Source organism: Trachurus trachurus (assembly GCF_905171665.1).
Source record: "Trachurus trachurus genome assembly, chromosome: 2".
Classification (NCBI taxonomy): domain Eukaryota; kingdom Metazoa; phylum Chordata; class Actinopteri; order Carangiformes; family Carangidae; genus Trachurus; species Trachurus trachurus.
In genome coordinates this window covers 12812606-12832943 of record NC_139914.1, presented here as the reverse complement: position 1 = coordinate 12832943, position 20338 = coordinate 12812606, and the positions used below count along the sequence as shown (strand labels likewise).

The window sequence follows — 20338 nt, the reverse complement described above, 5'->3', positions numbered from 1 at the left end:
CGCCACTCTCGTCTACAGGAGGAAGAGGAGGAGAGGACCAAGAGAGAGGAAGTTACATTTGAAAGCAAGAGCAGATTTTATCATCTGAGTTCCTCCAAGAAGCACAGTGATGTCAAATATATTTGTTATTGATGAGGAAAGAGATGATGAGGGCAGCGTGAAGCACAGAAATGATCAGCAAGTTGTTTTAGTGATGCAGGGCTCAACATCTGGATGACAAAACATCCTGAATGTGGGAACTCACATTCCACACCTTCCTGTAGCCTGTTATCTCTGCAGCAGAGAGTAGCACAGTGATAAAAGTTCCAGCTTTTGCCTCTTATTCTGGTTTTCAACTGTCACCGTTTGGTCTTTTTTTTTTACACATGCACACAGCAGAGCAGAACAGTTCTTGGCTCAGTACAGTTAATTGAATTGAACTGAATTTATCTTTATTGTTCCAAGGGGCAACTGGTTTACAGCAACTGCTGTCACAATCGAACACATAGCCTTCAGTAAAAACCCTAAAGAACAGTAAAAAATTGTGTAATACAAAAATAACACATAGATGTCATCAATAATTTAAGATAATACACAACTACAGCTGATTAAGATATACTTCCCATCCAAAAAAAAGTTACTACTTGGATTTACCCAAACTAATAGGTACAGTAAGAGCCTCCCATTGGATAATCACTGCATGGATGATTATGTTTCAGCTGGCAACAACTTATTTAACCTTAACTGATGCAGTCTCATTTCTTAAATAACCATGTTGGAAGGAGAAGATGTTAATCTGTTATAGAAGGGTCAAAATATTGCATCAAGCAATTAAAACATAATAATAATAATAAGTTTATTTGAAAACAGGGACAGTGCACATTAATAACATCACTGTAAATGCGCCAGAATTAGCCAAGAGGCTTTTTTTCATCTGTAGTCCCCAGACGGATGTTAAAAAGTCACCCTAAAACCAGAAGAAAAACTCTAAGCAGATTGCTGAGACTGCTAAAGTTGGGCTAAGAACTGTCCAACATATTATTAAAAACTGGAAGGAGAGTGGGGAACCACCATGTGACCACAGAGTCCAGACCTGAACCCCACTGAGAATCTTTGAAAAATAAATGCAACTCTGGACAGGAATAAATGTTGTGACATTGCAGAAGCTTATCGAAACGATGCCACAGCAAATGCAAATGCTAAAGGCGGTCCAATGAAATATTGTGCAAGTGTGCAACTTTTTTTTGGGACGGGCAGTTTATTTAACAGCTGATGGAACAAATGATCGCAGATATCTGTAGAGAAGGCCAACCTCCTGTTTATAGAGGATTACACCTGACCTAATAGACCTGGCTATAAGATCATTTAGATTTACACCGTTGATCTTTCAGCACTGATTGACAACAATCCAAGACTGTTTTTATTAACCAGGCTGAGATTGAGATTGCCAAACCAACAGACCATGGAACAAATGATGAGTAAAACTTTTAGGCCTAATGAACTATAATAAGGGCCTCAGCATTAGAGGTCAAGAGTCATAACGTCTCTAAGCTCTCTGCATGAATCTGTATCACTAGAGTTTTGTTTATGGGTGAATGATGGTTTACACTGGGCTCCACTTGTATAATGTTTCTACATTTACACTACAGTGTGTGTGTGTGAAAGTGGACGAGTCGGTCACATTATATCAGTTCCCATAGACTAAAATAACCCCCAGAGGGAAAAGCAGCAGCAGCCGCCTCGAGACCCACGGTTACATTCTCATAAATCGCCATCACAAAAAAAAAAAGCGTTTTTTTGGCCTGGAGGACACTTCCACGCAGAGATCTCCTGAGGGCGGCCCTGTCCTGTCAGCGCAGATTCATGACCAAACATCAGCGCATTAAAGGGTCACAGAGGTGGTGGTGGGGGGTTCCCCAGAGTTCCTCCATGTGAAATGTGAATGAAATGTGAAATGTGTGTGCACAATTCAATCTCATCTTTGTGGTAACACATTTTCCATTTGCTCCTTTACATTGAGAAGCTTTTATTTGAATTAACCCTCCTGTTGTCCACAGGAAGGAGGGCAGGAAGGAAGGACAAAGGAAAAGATGGAAGGAAGGAAGAAAGGACAAAGGGAAAGAAGGAAGGAAGGAAGGAAGGGGAAAAGGATGGAAAGATAGATGGAGGGAGGGAACAGATTGGGTCAAAAAGGAAGGAAGAAGGATGGAAGGGAGGAAGGAAAAAGGATTGTGGAAAGAAGGAAGGGAGAAAGGAAGGAAAGAAAGATGGAGGGTCAATAGATCAAAAGAGGAAGGAAGGAAGGAAGGAAGGAAGGAAGGAAGGAAGGAAGGAAGGAAGGAAGGAAGGAAGGAAGGAAGGAAGGAAGGAAGGAAGGAAAAAAGGATTGTGGAAAGAAGGATGAGAGAAAGGAAGGAAAGAAGGAAGGATGGAGTAAGAAAGAAGGAAGGGAAAAGGAAGGAAAGATAGATGGAGGGAGGGAACAGATTGGGTCAAAAAGGAAGGAAGAAGGATGGAAGGAAGGGAGGGAAAAGGGATTGTGGAAAGAAGGAAGGGGAAAGGAAGGAAAGAAAGATGGAGATGGGTCAACTGGATCAAAAGAGGAAGGAAGGAAGGAAGGAAGGAAGGAAGGAAGGAAGAAGGGAATGAAGGAGTAAGGAAGAAGGGAAAAGGAAGGAAAGAAAGAAAGATGGAGGGTCAATTGGATCAAAGGAGGAAGGAAGGAAGGAAGGAAGGAAGGAAGGAAGGAAGGAAGGAAGGAAGGAAAATAGGATTGTGGAAAGAAGGAAGGGAGAAAGGAAGGAAAGAAGGAAGGATGGAGTAAGGGAACAAATTGGGTCAATTTGACCAAGAGAGACAACAGGAGGGTTCAAATCTGACAATGGAGCGTTTAAGTCTTACGTAATTCATCAAATCTGAACTCAAACAGTGAAAAACCTCCTCCTAGATCGATAAAAATGTGAAGCTGTGTAATATTTTCTATCCTCAGATGCGTTTTATAGTTTCAAAGGTCGCACAACTTCCTGTTTCACCTTCTACCTGCTGAGAGGAACATCCCGTTACGTTGAGCAACACCACACTGCAAAAACTCTACATCTTACCAAGAATATTTGTCTTATTTCTAGTCAAAATGTCATTTCTAGTCAAAACAAATCTCATTATCCTTAAAATTAGACTCATCACATTAAAAAGCAGCTTGTTTTTAGACACTTTTTACTTCTTTCAAGCATTTTTCACTTGAAATAAGAGGGTTAGTGGAGCAAGTTTTTCTTTCTTATTACAAGCACAAAAAAAATTGCTTTCACTGGCAGATTTTTCTACTTATTTCAAGTGAAAATTAGTTTAAAACAAATGAAAATGATCTTAAAAACAAGTTCATTTTTAGGTGATGAGTCTTATTTTAAGTGGAAAGAGATTAGTTTTGACTAGAAATGAGACATTTTGACAAGAAATATGACAAATATTCTTGGAAAGATTTTGAGTTTTTGCAGTGCAGGCTGCCACGGAAGTGCCCCGAGCTGGCAGGGAGTAATCCCAAACACATGTTCTTACACACAAACACACACACACACACACACACACACATGCATGAATGGAGGGTGTTGTGTTGTGTTGTGACCTGCACGGACACAGCTGAGTCTGGATCCTTGAGGGATTCGGTCCAATCGGGGCGCGGCGGGTGGTCAGCTTCCCACTGACGGCCACCTGCTATTGGTTAATCTCACGCTGACAACACAGCTGCTGCAGCTGTCGCGCACCAACCAGGTGGCTCAGATTATGTGGAGTCGGATTTATTACACTGATGATGATGATAAATGATAAATGAGAATAAATTTAATCCCAGAGCAGCTTCTTGAACACAGAGTTCTTCTGCCTCACACTTCCACATCTGGACCAGTCCGCCCAGTTAAGACTCCCATGAACATGACCAGTGTGTGCCAACTGCTGCGGTTACACAGGGCCGTAGAGGGGAGAAAGGTGATGATAACTCTAGGGGCCCAGCGCCCAGTGGGGCCCACAAAAAACCACAGTAGTCTAATCTTTGTATGACTGAATTATTCTGCATAAGACCCTGACTAATACTCATAGTACACTGTAAAAACTCAACATCTTTCCAAGAATATTTGTCTTCTTTCTTGTCCAAATGTCTCATTTCTAGTCAAAATTAATCTCTTTCCACTTAAAATAAGACATTACCTAAAAATTAACTTGTTTTTAGATCATTTTAACTTGTTTTAAACAAATTTTCACTTGAACTAAGTAGAAAAATCTGCCAGTGAAAGCAAGTTTTTGTGCTTGTAATAAGGAAGAAAAACTTCCCTTCCATTATCAGATTTTTTTTCTACTTATTCCAAGTGAAAATCTGCTTGAAAGAAGTAAAAAGTGTCTAAAAACAAGCTACTTTTAATATGATGAGTCTTATTTAACTCATTGAGTGCCGCGCTCCTTTCCAAAGTTTTAGTCAAGTGTACCGGCAATTTAGACCATTTTTGACTTTTTATGTAGAGCCACAGTGTATTCTATATTATTGCCACCAACACATACTGTGGCTCAATTGAAAGGTTTACCTTAATGCTTCAAGTGGCCACAAACCGTTTGTTTCTACGTGCCTCCGTTCCTGAGAAAAGTCAAGCTAAACATGGCTGGGTTTCACCAAAATCCCTCCTTTTTTTCTAGAAAAGGAGATAGAGCGTCTTTTATGAAAGGTGCTCTGTTTGTGTCTGTCGCTCTTCTGACACTCGCATTTCTGGATCAAAGGGCTCGTATAAGATAAATATATACAACAGTTGTTGTTCTATTCACAAAACCACCATCGGGGGCGGGGGGGGCGCCACTAAACAACAATAACACAGACGCACCGTGCCGTGTCACAGCTTCTCCCCGCGGAGCGTGAGGGTCAGTCGGCCACCGCGGCTCGGGAAGACCGGTCCCGCCGGTGGTCGCGGTCCTTCTGTGGTACGGGTCGGTGATGCCGGTCTGCTTTGGTCCAGAGACCATCAGATTTTACCGCGGGAGGACTTTGGGGAGGACACGGTGTTGCTCCAGATGAAGACCGGGCGGACTGTCGGCTGAGAGCTTCCTGGTTCAGCTCCGAGCAGCTCGAGCAGCTGGAGCAGCAGCGCGGGTGAGAGCGGAGCAGCTGCTGCATCTGCATGCAGAACTCGTTTGCAGAAGCCGAGTTATGATAAAAACTTCCAGATCATGAGCTGTCATGTGACTTTGATCGTCATCTATTTCAGTTCTCCTCGTCGTAGAGTCCCCAAATTTACATATAATGTGTATTAAAGTGTCTATTTTCATAATTTAAAAAAAAAACAAAAAACGTAAAATTACGTTGTTGGCACTCAACGCATGGGAACGAAAAACGAGAAATTACGTGGTTGGCACTCAATGAGTTAAGTATAATGAGATTTGTTTTGACTAGAAATGACATTTTGACTAGAAATAAGACAAATATTCTTGGTAAGATACTTGAGTTTTTGCAGTGTAATGCTGCATTAGCATCAAAACAAAGAAGGCTAAATAATACATGATAATAGTCTAAGAAAAAAAACTGGAAAAGTTAGGGGGAGGGGCCCACTTTAGTATTCTTTAAGGGGGCCCAGAATTCCTAGCAACGGCCCTGCGGTTACATAACAAACCACACACAACTTTTCTACTCTGAGATCTCAATCTGAATTTAATTACCGTCTTCCTCTCAAACTAATTACAAAACAAAGCAGCTCCCAACCCGAGGGCCTCACATTATTAAATTAGTGGGATCATTACGAGGAAAAAATGTTTATTCTTTAAAGCTGTTCCATTATCTGTATGATTTTATAACAAATTACTAGAATTAGATCTCTTTTTTATATTTTACATCAATAAAATTATCAGATTTAGCGCAAAAGAACAAAAAACATCATCATCCCCCTCCACACCCACAGATCTTTTATCATTATGATTATTATTATTACTAATAAGGCATTTATCAGACTTAACTGTACACAGCTTATTCCACATGCAAAATGGAGTTCCCCTTTTTATGGGGTCATAAGTTGAAAATGCAGTTGTTGTTTTTTTCTATGGTGCCAAAGTTTACACAATAACATCTCAGCAGTCAGTCAGACCACTGCAACCTTTTGTTAAAATGTTTTATAACTTATTTTTATCTTTAGTTATCTAGTTAATTTATTTATTCTATCCATTTCTACTCTTATTATTTATCTTTATTTTAATCCCCCCCCTCCTTTTCTCCCCTTTTCATTTATCTATTCATTTTATTATTTATTTATTCTTATTGTAACTCATTCTACTGTACAGTCTATCACGCATTTTCAAAGTCATACAGTATGTCAGGAAAAGTTTTGTAAAATGTTTAAATAAAAAGTTCTAAAAAGTAAAAAAGTAATGTGTAATGTCTTGGTGCACCAGGAGGTGGCGACGATGCACCGAAAGAAGCCAATAAACCTCAGAAAAAGAAGAAGAACATGGACATGTGTCCTTTCAAACTAAATAAATAAAGTTTCTATTGCAACCACAGCCTTCACCTCTATTATTGGACTTTATGATAAATAAATCAGTGTCTAAGTGGTTTTTCTTGGCGTTTTAACAAATCTCTGTTTGTTATTTTACAGCAGCGATGATGATGATGGAGCTGGAGATGGACTGAACTTTCAGCCACTTCACAAGATCCTGCTTCTGTTTCATCATCAGTCAGTAACCATCCTGATGTTAAAGGGATAGTTCACCCAAAATAGAAATTTCACTCATTATAATATCTACTCACCCTCATGTGGACTAAGGGCTGGGAGAAGTTTCAGAGTCCTTCGTGGCTTCTCTGAGTTACAGGGGGTCTCGGCGTAGCAGTGCATGTCCATATATAACGGTTGCAAATGGATACCAACTGTCTTCGTAACAAAAAGACACACCAAAAAACATCCAAATACCTCCATGCTGCTCGTATGTAATGTCTGTCTTGTATTGAAGCCCCGAAATGCAAAATTGTCCTGAAATTTTTTTAATAAGTCTATATTTCAAGCTTGTTTGTAGCAGAAGCTCCTCTTCCCGGTTCGTCAAGAGGAGCTTCGAGAAGCTTCCGCTACAAAACAAGCTTGAAACATAGACTTATTTAATTTTTTTTCGGGACAATTTCGCATTTCGGGGCTTCAATACAAGACGGACATTACATACGAGCAGCATGGAGGTATTTGGATGTTTTTTGGTGTGTCTTTTTGTTACGAAGACAGTTGGTATCCATTTGCAACCGTTACATGGACATGCACTGCTACGCCGAGACCCCCTGTAACTCAGAGAAGCCACGGAGGACTCTGAAACTTCTCCCAGCCCTTAGTCCACATGGGGGTGAGTAGATAATGAGAAATTTCTATCTTGGGTGAACTATCCCTTTAACCCAGATGTCTGCCCATGGCTCCACAGGAACAACATACAGCAATGTTTCACAGCCCACAAGACCACATCATGGGAAGTAAAGTAAAAAAAACTGTAAAAATGAGCTCATGTATTGTGTTACAGAGGATTACTGCAGTGCCATGTCTGTATTTTCCAGCGCCGGAGGAAGAGAAAAAGACGCTGCCAGCGGAGAGAGGGGAAGGCACAGACAGACGGGACAGATGGACACTCGGAGGCAGAGAGGAAGTGCGTGTCAGATGTCCATGGGAAAGTGGACCGTGAGGGACTTCTAATAGGATGAGGGAAGACAGAGACTCGGTCCCAAAAGCCTGCGCCGACTCTCCAACATGCCAGTTAAAACAGGCTGTAATGTCGTTGTGGAACTAATGGACTCCTCCAGAGGTTTAGGAAGGGGGGGGGGGGTGAGGCGTCTTCCCCAGGGGTGAGGAAGGGCCGGGGGTTAAGCCAAACATTGAGACGAGAAGTCTTAAAAAAAATTCTTTAAAAATCTGCACTAAGCCACGTTATATTCCACAAAATTCCCAGCACTACCATAAACAGAAGACATCTTATTCCAATCAAACTCAAAGCTGGTGCATCATTCAAAGTATTAATGCAACCGGATCTATAATCTAATTACTTACACACTAAAAAAAATGTTGGGTTATCTCTGTAACCCAATTTCTGAGTTATTGGTGTTGGGTTAAATTTTTGGGTTATTTTTCCAGAGTGTAACACATTTTCAGGGTTATAGGCTATGAATTTAACCCAATTCCTGGGTTGTTCAAGTAATTGGGTTATTTTTCAGTGAGTAACCCATTCATTTGGGTTAAGGGTGTAAAAATAACTCAGTGTTGTAGTTACAGTAGCATAACCCAACTCTTGGGTTGAATATTCACCCCAAAAGTTGGGTCAAAAAGAATAACCCAACCTGTTGGGTTAAAATTAACCCAAAAAAGGGGTTTGTCCTTATTTGAACCAGAAGTTGGGTTATAATTGGGTTATTTTTTAACCCAACTGTTTTTAGTGTGTATTGACATGTGCAATGCAGTGCATAAACTCCATTTTATTTATTTATTTCTTTGTGTGGGAGTTTGAGCTTTTAATTCTTTAAGATCTGTCTCTGTCAGGTAATGTTTATATTGTCTCCCAGTTTGGATTCTGACTTGATTAAAAATAAAATAAAGTACATATAATCTGTTGTGTAACCAAAGTCGTACAACTGCCAAGCACAGAGTAAGAGCTCTGTGGCTCATCATCAACTCATATTATACAGATTTTATAGAAAAAGGTGCAGGATGTGCTGCAGAATAATGCAACAACCGTGCAAGTGAAACAGCTTTTCATAAAAACCTCGAAAAGACAGAAACTGGACCGTAGTCGTCCGTCTGCACAAAACCAGTACCTACTCCCTCCTCGTCTGTAATTACACACAAAAACAGTCTTTTTAGTTTGTTGCATGCAAAAAAAAGAAAAAAAGAAAGAAAAAAAGTTCAGGAACATTACACCATTATCAAAGTATGGCTAAACAGGAGCTCACTTTACCTCCGTCGGAGAGCTGCAGCCCTTATTTGGAGAAGTGAGCTGCAATAACAAACTAATTAAAGTGTGTAATGATTGGTCAGGAGGAATCTGAGGTATTTATGCAGTTCAGCTTTCTGATACTGCTGCTGCTTCACCTTCAAACACATTCACTTAAATCCAGAGTTTCTCTTTACATTCAATATCTCCAATAACAGTGCCCCCCCCCCCCCCCCTCCCAGCTGCGGCTCTGCCCTCCTCAGACCAACTGGACTTCACACGCGGCGTCAGTTAACGCTTCAAACGGAGGCGACGCAGCAGCTGCCACACACTCAGACTGTAATCTGTGGTAGAAGAAGCAGAAAGCTGAGAGCTAATTACTGCTGAGTGACGGGATCAGTGACGAGATCGCTCTCCTCTTGAGCTAAAACTGATTTTTCACTTCATTTTTTCACTTTTTCCTTTTTTACTAATCATTTTTTTGATAAACTACTTAAAGGAAAAGTTATAGACGCATCAGTGGGAGACTTGAACCCTTGAACTCTAAAATCCTGAAGTATTTTACCTCCAATTGCTGATTAAATCAACCAAACACACAGTAATTGCAGTGTTTTACATTTGCGTATCAACTCGCATAAGAAGGCAATATACAGCAACAGCCTTCAATTCCTTGTTACAGTAAATAACTGAGGTTTAATTAGACTTTTGCTGCTTTTATAGTGGAAATAATCACCCTGCACTGAGGTAAAACCAAAGGAAAGACTGATCCTACATTTCCCATAATGCATCTCAGTGTTTTCCTTTAAAGGGATAGTTCCACATTTTGGCAAATTGGCCCATTGCCATAATCCCTATAGTCTTAGCAGTAGGTTTGTTACCTTTAATTGTCGGTGCAAGCTGTTTTTAGAACGGCGGAGCAGAGCCGTGAGCTGCTCAGAGCTATGCTACGGAGGCTAATGGGATTTCTTGGTTTCCCTCATCAAACTCATCAAATACACAATCCAACAACTGCAAAACGCTCTGGTGGACAAGTTGTGACCTGGACATTCACCACGCTATGAGATAATAACGGAGACAAAGTTGTTTTCAAGGCAAATACAGAGACTGCTTGCCGAAAAACTGCCCCCGACGGGAACGTGCATCAGTGGTTTTGCCTGAATTTACCTCCTAGGGATTATGGCAATGGGCCAGTTTGCCAAAATGTTGAACTATACCTTTAACAACAACTAGCCTACCTGTAGTTTTACTGTAACTGCAGGTTTTACAATGGAAATGATCACCCTGCACTGAGGTAAAACCAAAGGAGAGATGGATCCTACATTTCCCAGAATGCATCTCAATGCTTTCCTTTAATCCATCACTGCTGTTAGCGCCACAACCAGCTCATTGCTATCTGAAGAAAAAAAAAAAGCATTCATGTCGGGGAAACAGACAGGACTCAGGGTCAGATTTAGACTCTTAATGACATCTAATTACTGAATGCACAAGAAGTGACTGTAACGAGAGGGAGATTCCCCCCGTTGGCACACAACAAGTCTCTCTCTCACTCCGTCCCATCTTCTCATGCTCGGGACCAAACTGCCCAATTACCTCCCATCAAGTGTGACTGGTTTTGCAGCCAGGGTGGGGGCGAGCGGCTTTGCCCCTCTGACCCCTGGCACAGTCTCCAGCCGCCCCGTCTCATCCCGCTCACAAGGCCTGTCTTGTTACCGAGAGCGACGCCGTTGCCCTTTCTGCCCCAAAACGACCACACAATCGCTCACACACTCTCTCTACGGAGCGAGGCCATTCCCCCCCCCCCCCCTCCTCTCCTCCCACGGCCAGTATCATAAATGCCATCCTCGGCCACAGATGGCTCGATTGTTTCCCCCCCTAAGACACCACTCGGCTCTAAATCCACAACAGCTGATCAGAAATCGTGAAATGTGAAGACGAGGAGATAAAACCCCCCGGGACAGAAATGCGTGACCGCCCGGCATGCAGGAGTAGGACGTGATGATCATGTGAACGGACTGATTCTCGGAGAAAGAGAGATCTCCCCTCTCCTCCTTTTTCTTTATTTTCCCCTACTTTAAAAATTAAAGGGATAGTTCAACATTTTGGCAAATTGGCCCATTGCCATAATCGCTATAGTCATAGCAGTAGGTTTGTTACCTTTATTTGTCGGTGCAAGCTATTTTTGGAACGGCGGAGCAGAGCCGTGAGCTGCTCAGAGCTACGCTACGGAGGCTAAAGGAATTTCTTGGTTTCCCTCATCAAACTCATCAAATACACAATCCTCCAAAACGCTCTGGTGGACAAGTTGTGACCTGCACAATCACCACGCTATGAGATAATAATGGAACGTTACGAAAAAGAGCCATTTTCGAGGTAAATGCAGAGACTGCTTGATGAAAAACTGTCCCTGAACGCAACGCGCATCAGCGGTTTTGCATGAATTTACCTCAAAAACAACTCTGTCTGGTAACGTTGTGTTATTATCTCATAGCGTGGTGAATGTGCAGGTCACAACTTGTCCACCAGAGCGTTGTGGAGTTGTTGGATTGTGTATTTGATGAGTTTGATGAGGGAAACCAAGAAATCCCATTAGCCTCCGTAGTGTAGCTCTGAGCAGCTCACGGCTCTGCTCCGCCGTTCTAAAAACAGCTTGCACCAACAATTAAAGGTAACAAACCTACTGCTAAGACTATAGGGATTATGGCGATGGGCCAATTTGCCAAAATGTTGAACTATCCCTTTAAGGTATGAATGAAGAAGCTGGTGCAGGTGTTTGGAAATTCACACCCAGTAAAAACAGCTTAATGACAAACACAGTGACGTTTCACATCCTGTGCTGCAGGTGCAGTAAAAACCAGTTTCACCACATCTGATATTAATAACAATTCATGGAAAAAAAAAAAAGAAAAGAAAAAATCTCTATCACACACTGTACTTCAGCTGTGAGGCTAAAATATCACATATCTGTATCATAAAGCCCCATAAGCTTCAACTCTGAGTACAGTTTAGGTCTGAGGTCAAAGGTTATCCAAACAAGAATCCCACATGCGGCATATGGAAAGTAACAACCTTCTTTTTCCACTTAAAACCAGGACATTTACATTAAATATCCCTGTGGGAAACATGTTTAATACAGCAGAGTTGACTGTTAACCCCCCAGAAGACGACTCCATGCTGTAAACTACTGAACACTTCCTGTTTGAGGTTTATCCTCAGAGGAAAAAAAAACCTCCTTACTGTGCAGATCATGTGTATTTAATAGACTTTCTTTCATAACAATGAAGCAGAAACACAGAGAAAGTGTTGCTGACTGATCACACAAAAACAATGCTTTTTGCAGATGCAGTTTTGCACATGAGCGCGGCATGCTAGTGAATCTTCAGAATGAAAATGACAAAACTGCGATGAAAGCTTTTTTTTTCTTTTTTTGCATGTTTTAACCCGGTGAATGCAGATTGTTTGGACTGTTGTGTAATCTCTGCAGAGGCTTGATACCTGCAGCAGTTCAGGGCTTCAACATATTTTTCTAATTTGCAATGCAGGACTTTTTCTAGCTGCAGGGTATTTATTTCTGCATTGTTATTCTAACTCAACTAAAGAATGTAAACGCTTCTTCGAGCCAAGTGGCAACCTCTGAGGCCGAGGGATGAAACCAACGCTGAGGGAACCTCTTCAAGTGACCACTTGGGTCTGGCTCCAAAGAGTCAGTCAGCCTCAATAGACTCCTATTTTAGAGAGGAAATAAACTGTTTTGGTCTCTAAAACTGATCTTCTCCTGCATGACAACTGTGCATGGCTGATTTTTGGTTTAAATCTTATCAATGCCTGAAAATTCATTACAATTGAGGGCGTGGCCGCTTTGAGTGACAGGTGGGCGAGCGTATGGTCGCCAGAAGCCGGCGTGCACCAAAGTCTCAGCTCCACACACGCCCAGGTCCTCTTTCTCAGTTTTTAGGCAGAGTCGAGCACAGCCAAGATGGAGCAGCTCACTCTGGACTTCGAAAACCAAATCTATGGTTCTGTCTTACAGGATAAAGTCAGGTAACAAATGTCTCCTTTGCACAGAAGACACATCTGCATTCTTGCTCTACCAGATGTGGCTGTTTTAAGCTAGTGGTGCACATATCATACACATCTGAATCTGCACCCACAGATGCAATGACCAGGGCCGTTGCTAGGAATTCTGGGCCCCCTGAAAGAATACTTAAAGTGGGCCCCTGACTTTTCCACTTTTTTTCTTAGACTACGTATGTATTATCATTTTCTATTTAGCCTACTTTGTTTTGATGCTAATGCAGCATTACTATGAGTATTAGTCAGGGTCTAAGCAGAATAATTCAGTCATACAAAGATTAGACTACTGGGGTTTTTTGTGGGCCCCTAGAGTTATCATCACCTTTCTCCCCTATAAAACAGCCCCGGCAATGACTAAACTAAACTAAAAACGCCAAAGTACGGTTTGACGATTTGTTTGCAAACGGCCAAAACATGCAAAACCATGTTCAGAGTGAATCATGGGGGGAAAAAAAGCGGGAAAGATGCTCAGGTGCGTGTTGCCAAAGCAAAAAAAAAAAACTTGCGCAGAAATGTGACGTGACGTCGGATTCAAAATGTATCTCCTCACAGGATACATTCCAACCCGGCCTGTAATACCTTTCCACTTACTAACTGACACGCATGCGGGACGACGCCCGGCTTCCTGCGCTCTCTCGGGCTCGGGCAGGAGGTGACACTCCACAGGGAAGCGCCCGTCCTCCAGGGACGCCCAGCAGCTGTCCCGCATGAGGTGGCAGAAGCTGCGGCAGGGCAGCGGGGGCCGCGGCGGTGGCGCGCCCCCCGAGGCCGAGGGGCAACCGGGCGCCAGCAGGAGGCAGAGGAACCACTCGGCGTTGGGGTGGCACTCGGCCTTCGCCAGCCCCTCCCACGTGCGTAGGACCTCGCCCACCTGCTCCACGGAAGTGTGGTTGAAAAAGTTGGGAAGGGTAAGGAACTTGGGCTTTTTTTTTTTGCCCCCCGAGCAAACGGGCCAATCGGAGGGCACGGGGAAGCACGCAGCGTCGGAATCGTTGATGCCGATGCTGAGAAGAGTCTGGTTCGTCTTTAAAAAAACATCGCCGGTTAAATTGAGATGCAGGAGTTTATCGCCTCTCAACACCGTCACCGACTCTACATCCGGCTCAAGGTCGACCTCCTCGGACCCCGACCCGTTCCCCGCCCAAACCCCGGACCCTTCCTCCACCACCACCCGCTCCCCCACAAACCCGCCAGCATTACCCGTCTTGTTAGGGTTAGCGCTCTCCACTTTCTCCCCCCCAAACCCGCCAGCATTACCCGTCGTCTTGTTGTTAGGGTTAGCGCTCTCCACCTTCTCCGTCAGGGTCAGGCTTCCGTTAGTAGTCCCAGGGATCGGGGTTTGGGTCGGGGTCGGGGTCGGGGTCGGGGTCGAGGTGGCGTCCCACGCCTGGACAAACTTACGTATCCCCGTGGCCACGTTGATGATTTCTTCACCAACCCCGGACAAGTTGTCATCATCCTCTTCCTCCGCCTTCGCCTTCTCTTTGTTGGTGGCGGTCTTCTTGGTGCCACCTGTGGTCGCTGTTGCTGTCGCTGTTGCTGTTGGGATTTCCGTGGTGGGCTCTGGATCTGAGGACCAAAACCAGGCCTCAGAGCTGCCGGCCCAGAGAACCAGAACCACGAGAAGCACCCACGTCCGCATCCTCTGGTCTATACCGTTCCACACAGGCCTCTCACTCGCTCCACCTGTTATTAACCAGCCGCTCAGAGAGTCAAATCCAGGCTGTCCAAGGGGCCACTGAGCATCTGCACAGTGAAAGCAGAGGCATAAAAACCTTGCTCAAGCTCAAGAGACCCTCCCTCGGCTGCTGCAAACTCCCCTCATAAAAAAAAAAAAAAGCATGTATGAGGGAGGGAGGATTGCTGGGAATCATTGGTTGCTCGCAGTTGCCCCAACACACACTCAAACTCCTCCCCTGTGTGTGCAAAAAGTTGATGAGTGGGTCCCCTAAGACCTCGTGCGCATGCATCGTGGAGTGGAGCAGCAGCAAGGAACATGCAAACGTGCCTGTTACCGCAGCGACACACCCATCCTGCACAGAAATAACCTCAAGAAATATGGAGTTTTTTAAAAATATGTTGTGTGACCATAATAAACAGGTTTTGTTTGGTTTTCTCGGACCGAGCCGGGCAGAAACCTCCAGTGTCCTCCAGCGGAAAAAAAACAAAAAAAAGCTGAGCTGCAAAAAGTTGTGTGCCCAGTTGTGTGAAAGTTCTCTGCAGCTTTTCAGGCATGAACTCCACAAAGAGGTGTCCCAGTCCCCAATTCATCTGACACTTTGGGAAAGACACATTTGTTTTCTTGCCAAGAGTTGATGAGAAGATCGATGTGACACTCATGCATGTGAGTTATGCATCCAGTTATTGTTTCCACCTGTAGCCAATCTTTATGCAAGTTCATCATCTACAGAAACTTTATGGTTTCATCATCTTCCATCTTCCATAATTCCAACAAATATCACATATAAACCAGTTTTTTTGTTCCATATCTGCTGCTGATGAGTCACTTCATCTATCATTTGCTTGTTTCCAGCCCTAATGTTTGGATTTGATATTAAGTTTTGATTTGATTATGGTTATTACATTAATCGATCAGTGTTTGAACAGATGAACCGGAAAACTGGAGGAGGTTCTCCTTGTTTCTTTGGACTTTAAATTTGTACTTTTTTACCTCTGGAGGCCACTAAAAACTGAGAACATTCACCTGATACAAAGGGAAACTTTGTCTCACAAGCTAACAAAGGCTGGAAACGGCTGGACTGATGGATACAGCAGCTGATGGTTGGTTAGAAGACATGAGCACAAAAAAAAACCAAAACAACGACAAGTGATGCTCTGCTGATTAACAGCCCGGTGGTGAGAGAAGAAAGCCACACAGAGGCAAGCAGAGAGGAGAGGAGCGAGGGATGAATGAAAGACAGCAGCTGAGACGGAGAGGCGGCCAGAGGAGGAGAGGAGAGGGGGAAAGGGAGAGGAGGGGGGAAAGGGGGATCTGATTGGACCGATGTCTTATTAAGCTGTCCTCCCGTGGGGAACGACTCCATTGCCTCATCGCTGGAAACCCCTCGGAAGATGTTCCACGTCCAGGTTCTCACAGATGGGCCATGAGGGGGAGAAGGGAGAAGGGATTGCCCCCCCCTTCCTCCTCCTCCTTCCTCCTCCTCCTCCTCCTCCTCCTCCACACGGCCCTGAGTGCCCCCGCCCGCCATCCAGATACCCGCCTCATCTCATCTGCCAAGCAAGGACGTCCAGCTGTTACACATTCCAGCCCGCAGACCTCCCACGCCCACGCCGAGCGGGACATTTGGGAGGATCGGAGTCGGACGCTGCCACTTGATCATTTCTGCATCCGTGCAAAACAAGCAACAAGTAACATTAACACTGCTGTCAATGTGCTCGGCTCATTCATCCAGTGATGGATCGTTTTTTTGGGGGGATGCAGCAAATTAGATTAGCAGCTTTGGCCGGAGCTTCTTCTTTAAGTGACTCATGCAAACTCTATTTCATTGAGCAGGTTTCACATGCAGCCTTCCTTAAAGAGCAGAAAGAAAAGAAATAAGAAATAAAACAAAAGCACATGTGTATGAGTTTAACATAAGGAAGCCTAACAATGTAACCAAGAGATGAGAAACACATGGAATGATAAATCGTTGTTTTTAGTTTGTTTTACAGCTGATTTAAGACTCGGGTCAAAACTGATCCTAACACAAGAGATGGTAGCAGAAAGCTGACAAGAGGTTAAATTGAAGACAAGGGGTAGCTATACTGACAAAAAAGGCCCAGAGACCCACACCAAAAAATATTAAAACCAAAATGTTCATGGATAAGGAAGCCTAACAATGTAACCAAGAGAAGAAAAACAAATGGGATGAAAAAAAAAAGTTTTTAGTGTATTTTACAGCTGATTAAAAATACAGGTCAAAACTGACCCGATGGTAGCAGAAAGCTGACACAAGACGAAGGTTAAGTGTGTTTTCCTGCAGCTGGGAGCAACATGTGGACATGCAGAGACCAAATGTGACAGAAAATCAGTTTAAACTGACAATGTCTTTGTTTTTAATTCTCTGCAGTTCATGCAAGATCAGATCAAGATCATTTCTGCATCCGTGCAACAAGCAACAAGTAACATTAACACTGCTGTCAATGTCAATGTTAGATTAGCAGCTTTGGCTAGAGCTTCTTCTTTAAGTGACTCATGCAAACTCTATTTCATTGAGCAGGTTTCACATGCAGCCGTCTTTAAAGAGCAGAGAGAAACAAACAATAAAACAAAAGCACATGTGTATGAGTTTTGCAGTAATTACAGAAAGCAATTATGGGAAAAAAAAAACTAGATTTCCTGTGCAGAGTTTCTGTTTTTTTTTCAAGTCGTGAGATTCATTCCTCTCCTCTTTCACAACAGGCGAATAAAAGCCGCTGTCGACATCTGAAATTGGCAGTTTTACGAAGATCACTCTCGATATTTATGAGCTCAAAAAGCTTTTTCGCAGGAGATAAATATGACAAAACTTCCTATCCAGTCTTCCTGGATGTTGTGTCAATACGTCGGCTCAAATGCCCCGCAGTCTCTCCCCCACATGCGTGTTCGGCCCCCTCCCTCGGCGTTTCCAGCACTTTTCATCACTATCAGCTGTCAGCTGCTCTGACCTGCACGGGGCCACGAGCGGGGCAAGTAAACACACCACGGCATTATGCTCCATGAGTCACCCAACGTCAGTTTATGAAGCCACCTGGTGATTTCCATGTGGAGTTTTCCGCACCAACATGTACATACACATACAGTTATATACATACAGCATCTAGTTCACTACAGCTGCATGTTAAAGGGATAGTTCAACATTTTGGAAAATTCGCCTACAGTATTGCCATAATCCCTATAGTCATAGCAGTAGGTTTAATTATCAGTGCATGTTGTTTTGAGATCAGCGGGGCAGAGACGTGAGCTGCTCAGTGAACACAATGGAGGTGAATGGTACAGGTCCCCTGTCCCTCATCAAACTCATCAAATACACAATCCAACAACTCCAAAACGCTTTCAAGGAGAAGTTGTGACCTGCACATTCACCACGCTATGAGATAATAATGTAACATTACGACACACAAAGAAAATACTCGGAACTACTTGCACTTTTGAAATCACTCCGCCCTGCAGCCAAGTCAGGAATGTAGTTCTGGCTGCATTCGCCTCGAAAACAACTCTGTCTCATAATGTTACGTTATTATTTCATCCAGAGCGTTAAGGAGTTGTTGCATTGTGTATTTGATACGTTTTGAGGGACAGGGGACCTGTACCATTCACCTCCATTGTGTTCTCTGAGCAGCTCACGTCTCTGCCCCGCTGATCTCAAAACAACATGCACCGATAATTAAAGGTAATGAACCTACTGCTATGACTATAGGGATTATGGCAATAGGTGAATTTACCAAAAACACTTTTTTTCAATGTCTCTCTGCCTGCTTTTGCTCCAATGAGGGATTAAATTTCCCAGAATGCCTTTCAAGAACCCTTGGAAAGTGTACATGGCTTGAATTCAAGGTTTTGGGAAACATCCTACTACAATATGAGTCAAGTAGACATCCTCTGAGTGAGATTCTGTCCCTCCAGGCAGATGATAAGACAAACTAAACACCTCCTGGCTGCAGCTGCACATTTACTGTCCAGATATTCAAGGAAGCAAAGTGTCCAAAACAAACTTTTCCATCATTCAAACGTGATTTACAGGGCTGTCCACATACTTATGGCCACGCATGGACGGACGGATGGAGAGATTGCGTTTTACCAGTGAGACAGAGAGACAAAAGAGGGTGTATATGAGTGTCAAGGTTAAGTTGCAGCTGCGTTAAAGTACCAGACTACTATCTATGTGAGTATATTTCTTGCGTTTGTAGGAGGAGGCACAGAGTTCAGACCTGTCACCGGCTCACACACTCACACTCACTGTGATTAGTTGCGACTCCTGCACACAGACAGTAATTGCACGGACCATCAGTTTAAAGGTTAACACGGTTTAAGAGCCGTTTTTCACGTCTTTCGCCTCATTTAACCTCCTCGTTGCGGGACGTCGGGGTCGTCCTCGCTGCTCTTCTCGGCCTCCTTCTTTCATCTGATGTATAGGTTCAGTGAGTTAAATGTGTTACTCAGACTCAGCAGCTTCACTGACTCTGTGTTTTTAATTGGTGTATCATGTTTCTGTTTCCCAGAGGGATGCCCTCCACAGTTCACACGCTCACATCTATGTTTGCCATAAAAACAGTGGTGAGGGAACATGCAAACCCTCAGTAGGGAGTAAAAGGGAGAGGGGGGTGTGTGTTGGCACTGCATAACAAAATATCTAACAAGTTGACTGTGAGAAGAAGTTATCTGCTACTTTTTCTGTCTTGCATTGAGTTGAATTATCTCCTCGTGCCCTTGCAGTTCTTCCTTTAACCAGCAGGTGGCAGCAACACAGAGGCTACAGGGGTCAGACCAACCAGGAAACCACAAACTTAAACTTCAACTTTAACTAAATACATTTTCTACCATCAGCTCTTTACATTAAAGCCTTATACACTTGTAAATTAACTAGTTAACCCACCAGTGACCCGTTTTCAGGTTTTAAATGCATACAAGTACCACAAGTACCACCACTCAAGGTTTTTTGACTTTGTCAGGAACCTCTATCTAATTTTTTTCACAAAATTCTAAAATGCTCTGGTTAAAATTATGACATTTGTGGTGTTAGGGTCATTTTTGACCCGGTTATAATGATAAGAACAATACTGAGAGTTAAAACTGAAATCATAAGTGCAAAACCAACCTTTTCATGGATAAGGAAGCCTAACAATGTAATGATAGCAGAAAGCTGATAAGAGGAAGGTTAAATTGAATTCAAGGGGTATACGGGCAAAAAAGGCCCAGAGACCCACACCAAAAAATATTAAAACCAAAATTTTCATGGATAAGGAAGCCGAACAATGTAACCAAGAGAAGAAAAACAAATGGGATGAAAAAGAATGTTTTTAGTGTATTTTACAGCTGGTCAAAACTGACCCAAACACCAGCAGAAAGCTAACACAAGACGAAGGTTAAGTGTGTTTTCCTGCAGCTGGAAGCAACATGTGGACGTGGAGAGACCAAATGTGACAGAAAATCAGTTTAAACTGACGATGTCTTTGTTTTTAATTCTCTGCAGTTCATGCAAGAAGCTGTAAAAGCAGACAATTGAGACATTTAATCTACTTCTGACAGCAGCACTGAACCGTTTCCATACACACTTATGGAAATGGCTCATCAATCAAAGGAAAACTGTGTGTTTATGTTGCTTCCCAGAAGGCTATGGTGCAGTGCAGATGCCACAATGAATAAGTGAATACTGTACTGTAGATAAATAAAGAT

The 20338-nt window shown here is 43.2% G+C and overlaps 1 protein-coding gene across 1 annotated transcript in view; it reads right to left on the bottom strand.

Moving 5' to 3' along the window:
* The window catches only part of LOC310998237 (uncharacterized protein), a 43818-nt gene extending 29097 nt beyond the window's left edge, over positions 1–14721 (bottom strand). The window contains exon 1 of the mRNA XM_083988188.1: positions 13543–14721. Within this exon, the coding sequence (XP_083844314.1) occupies positions 13543–14605 (1063 nt within the window). The 5' untranslated portion in view covers positions 14606–14721. The remainder of the gene's footprint in view (positions 1–13542) is intronic.
* Positions 14722–20338: the final 5617 nt, after the last annotated feature.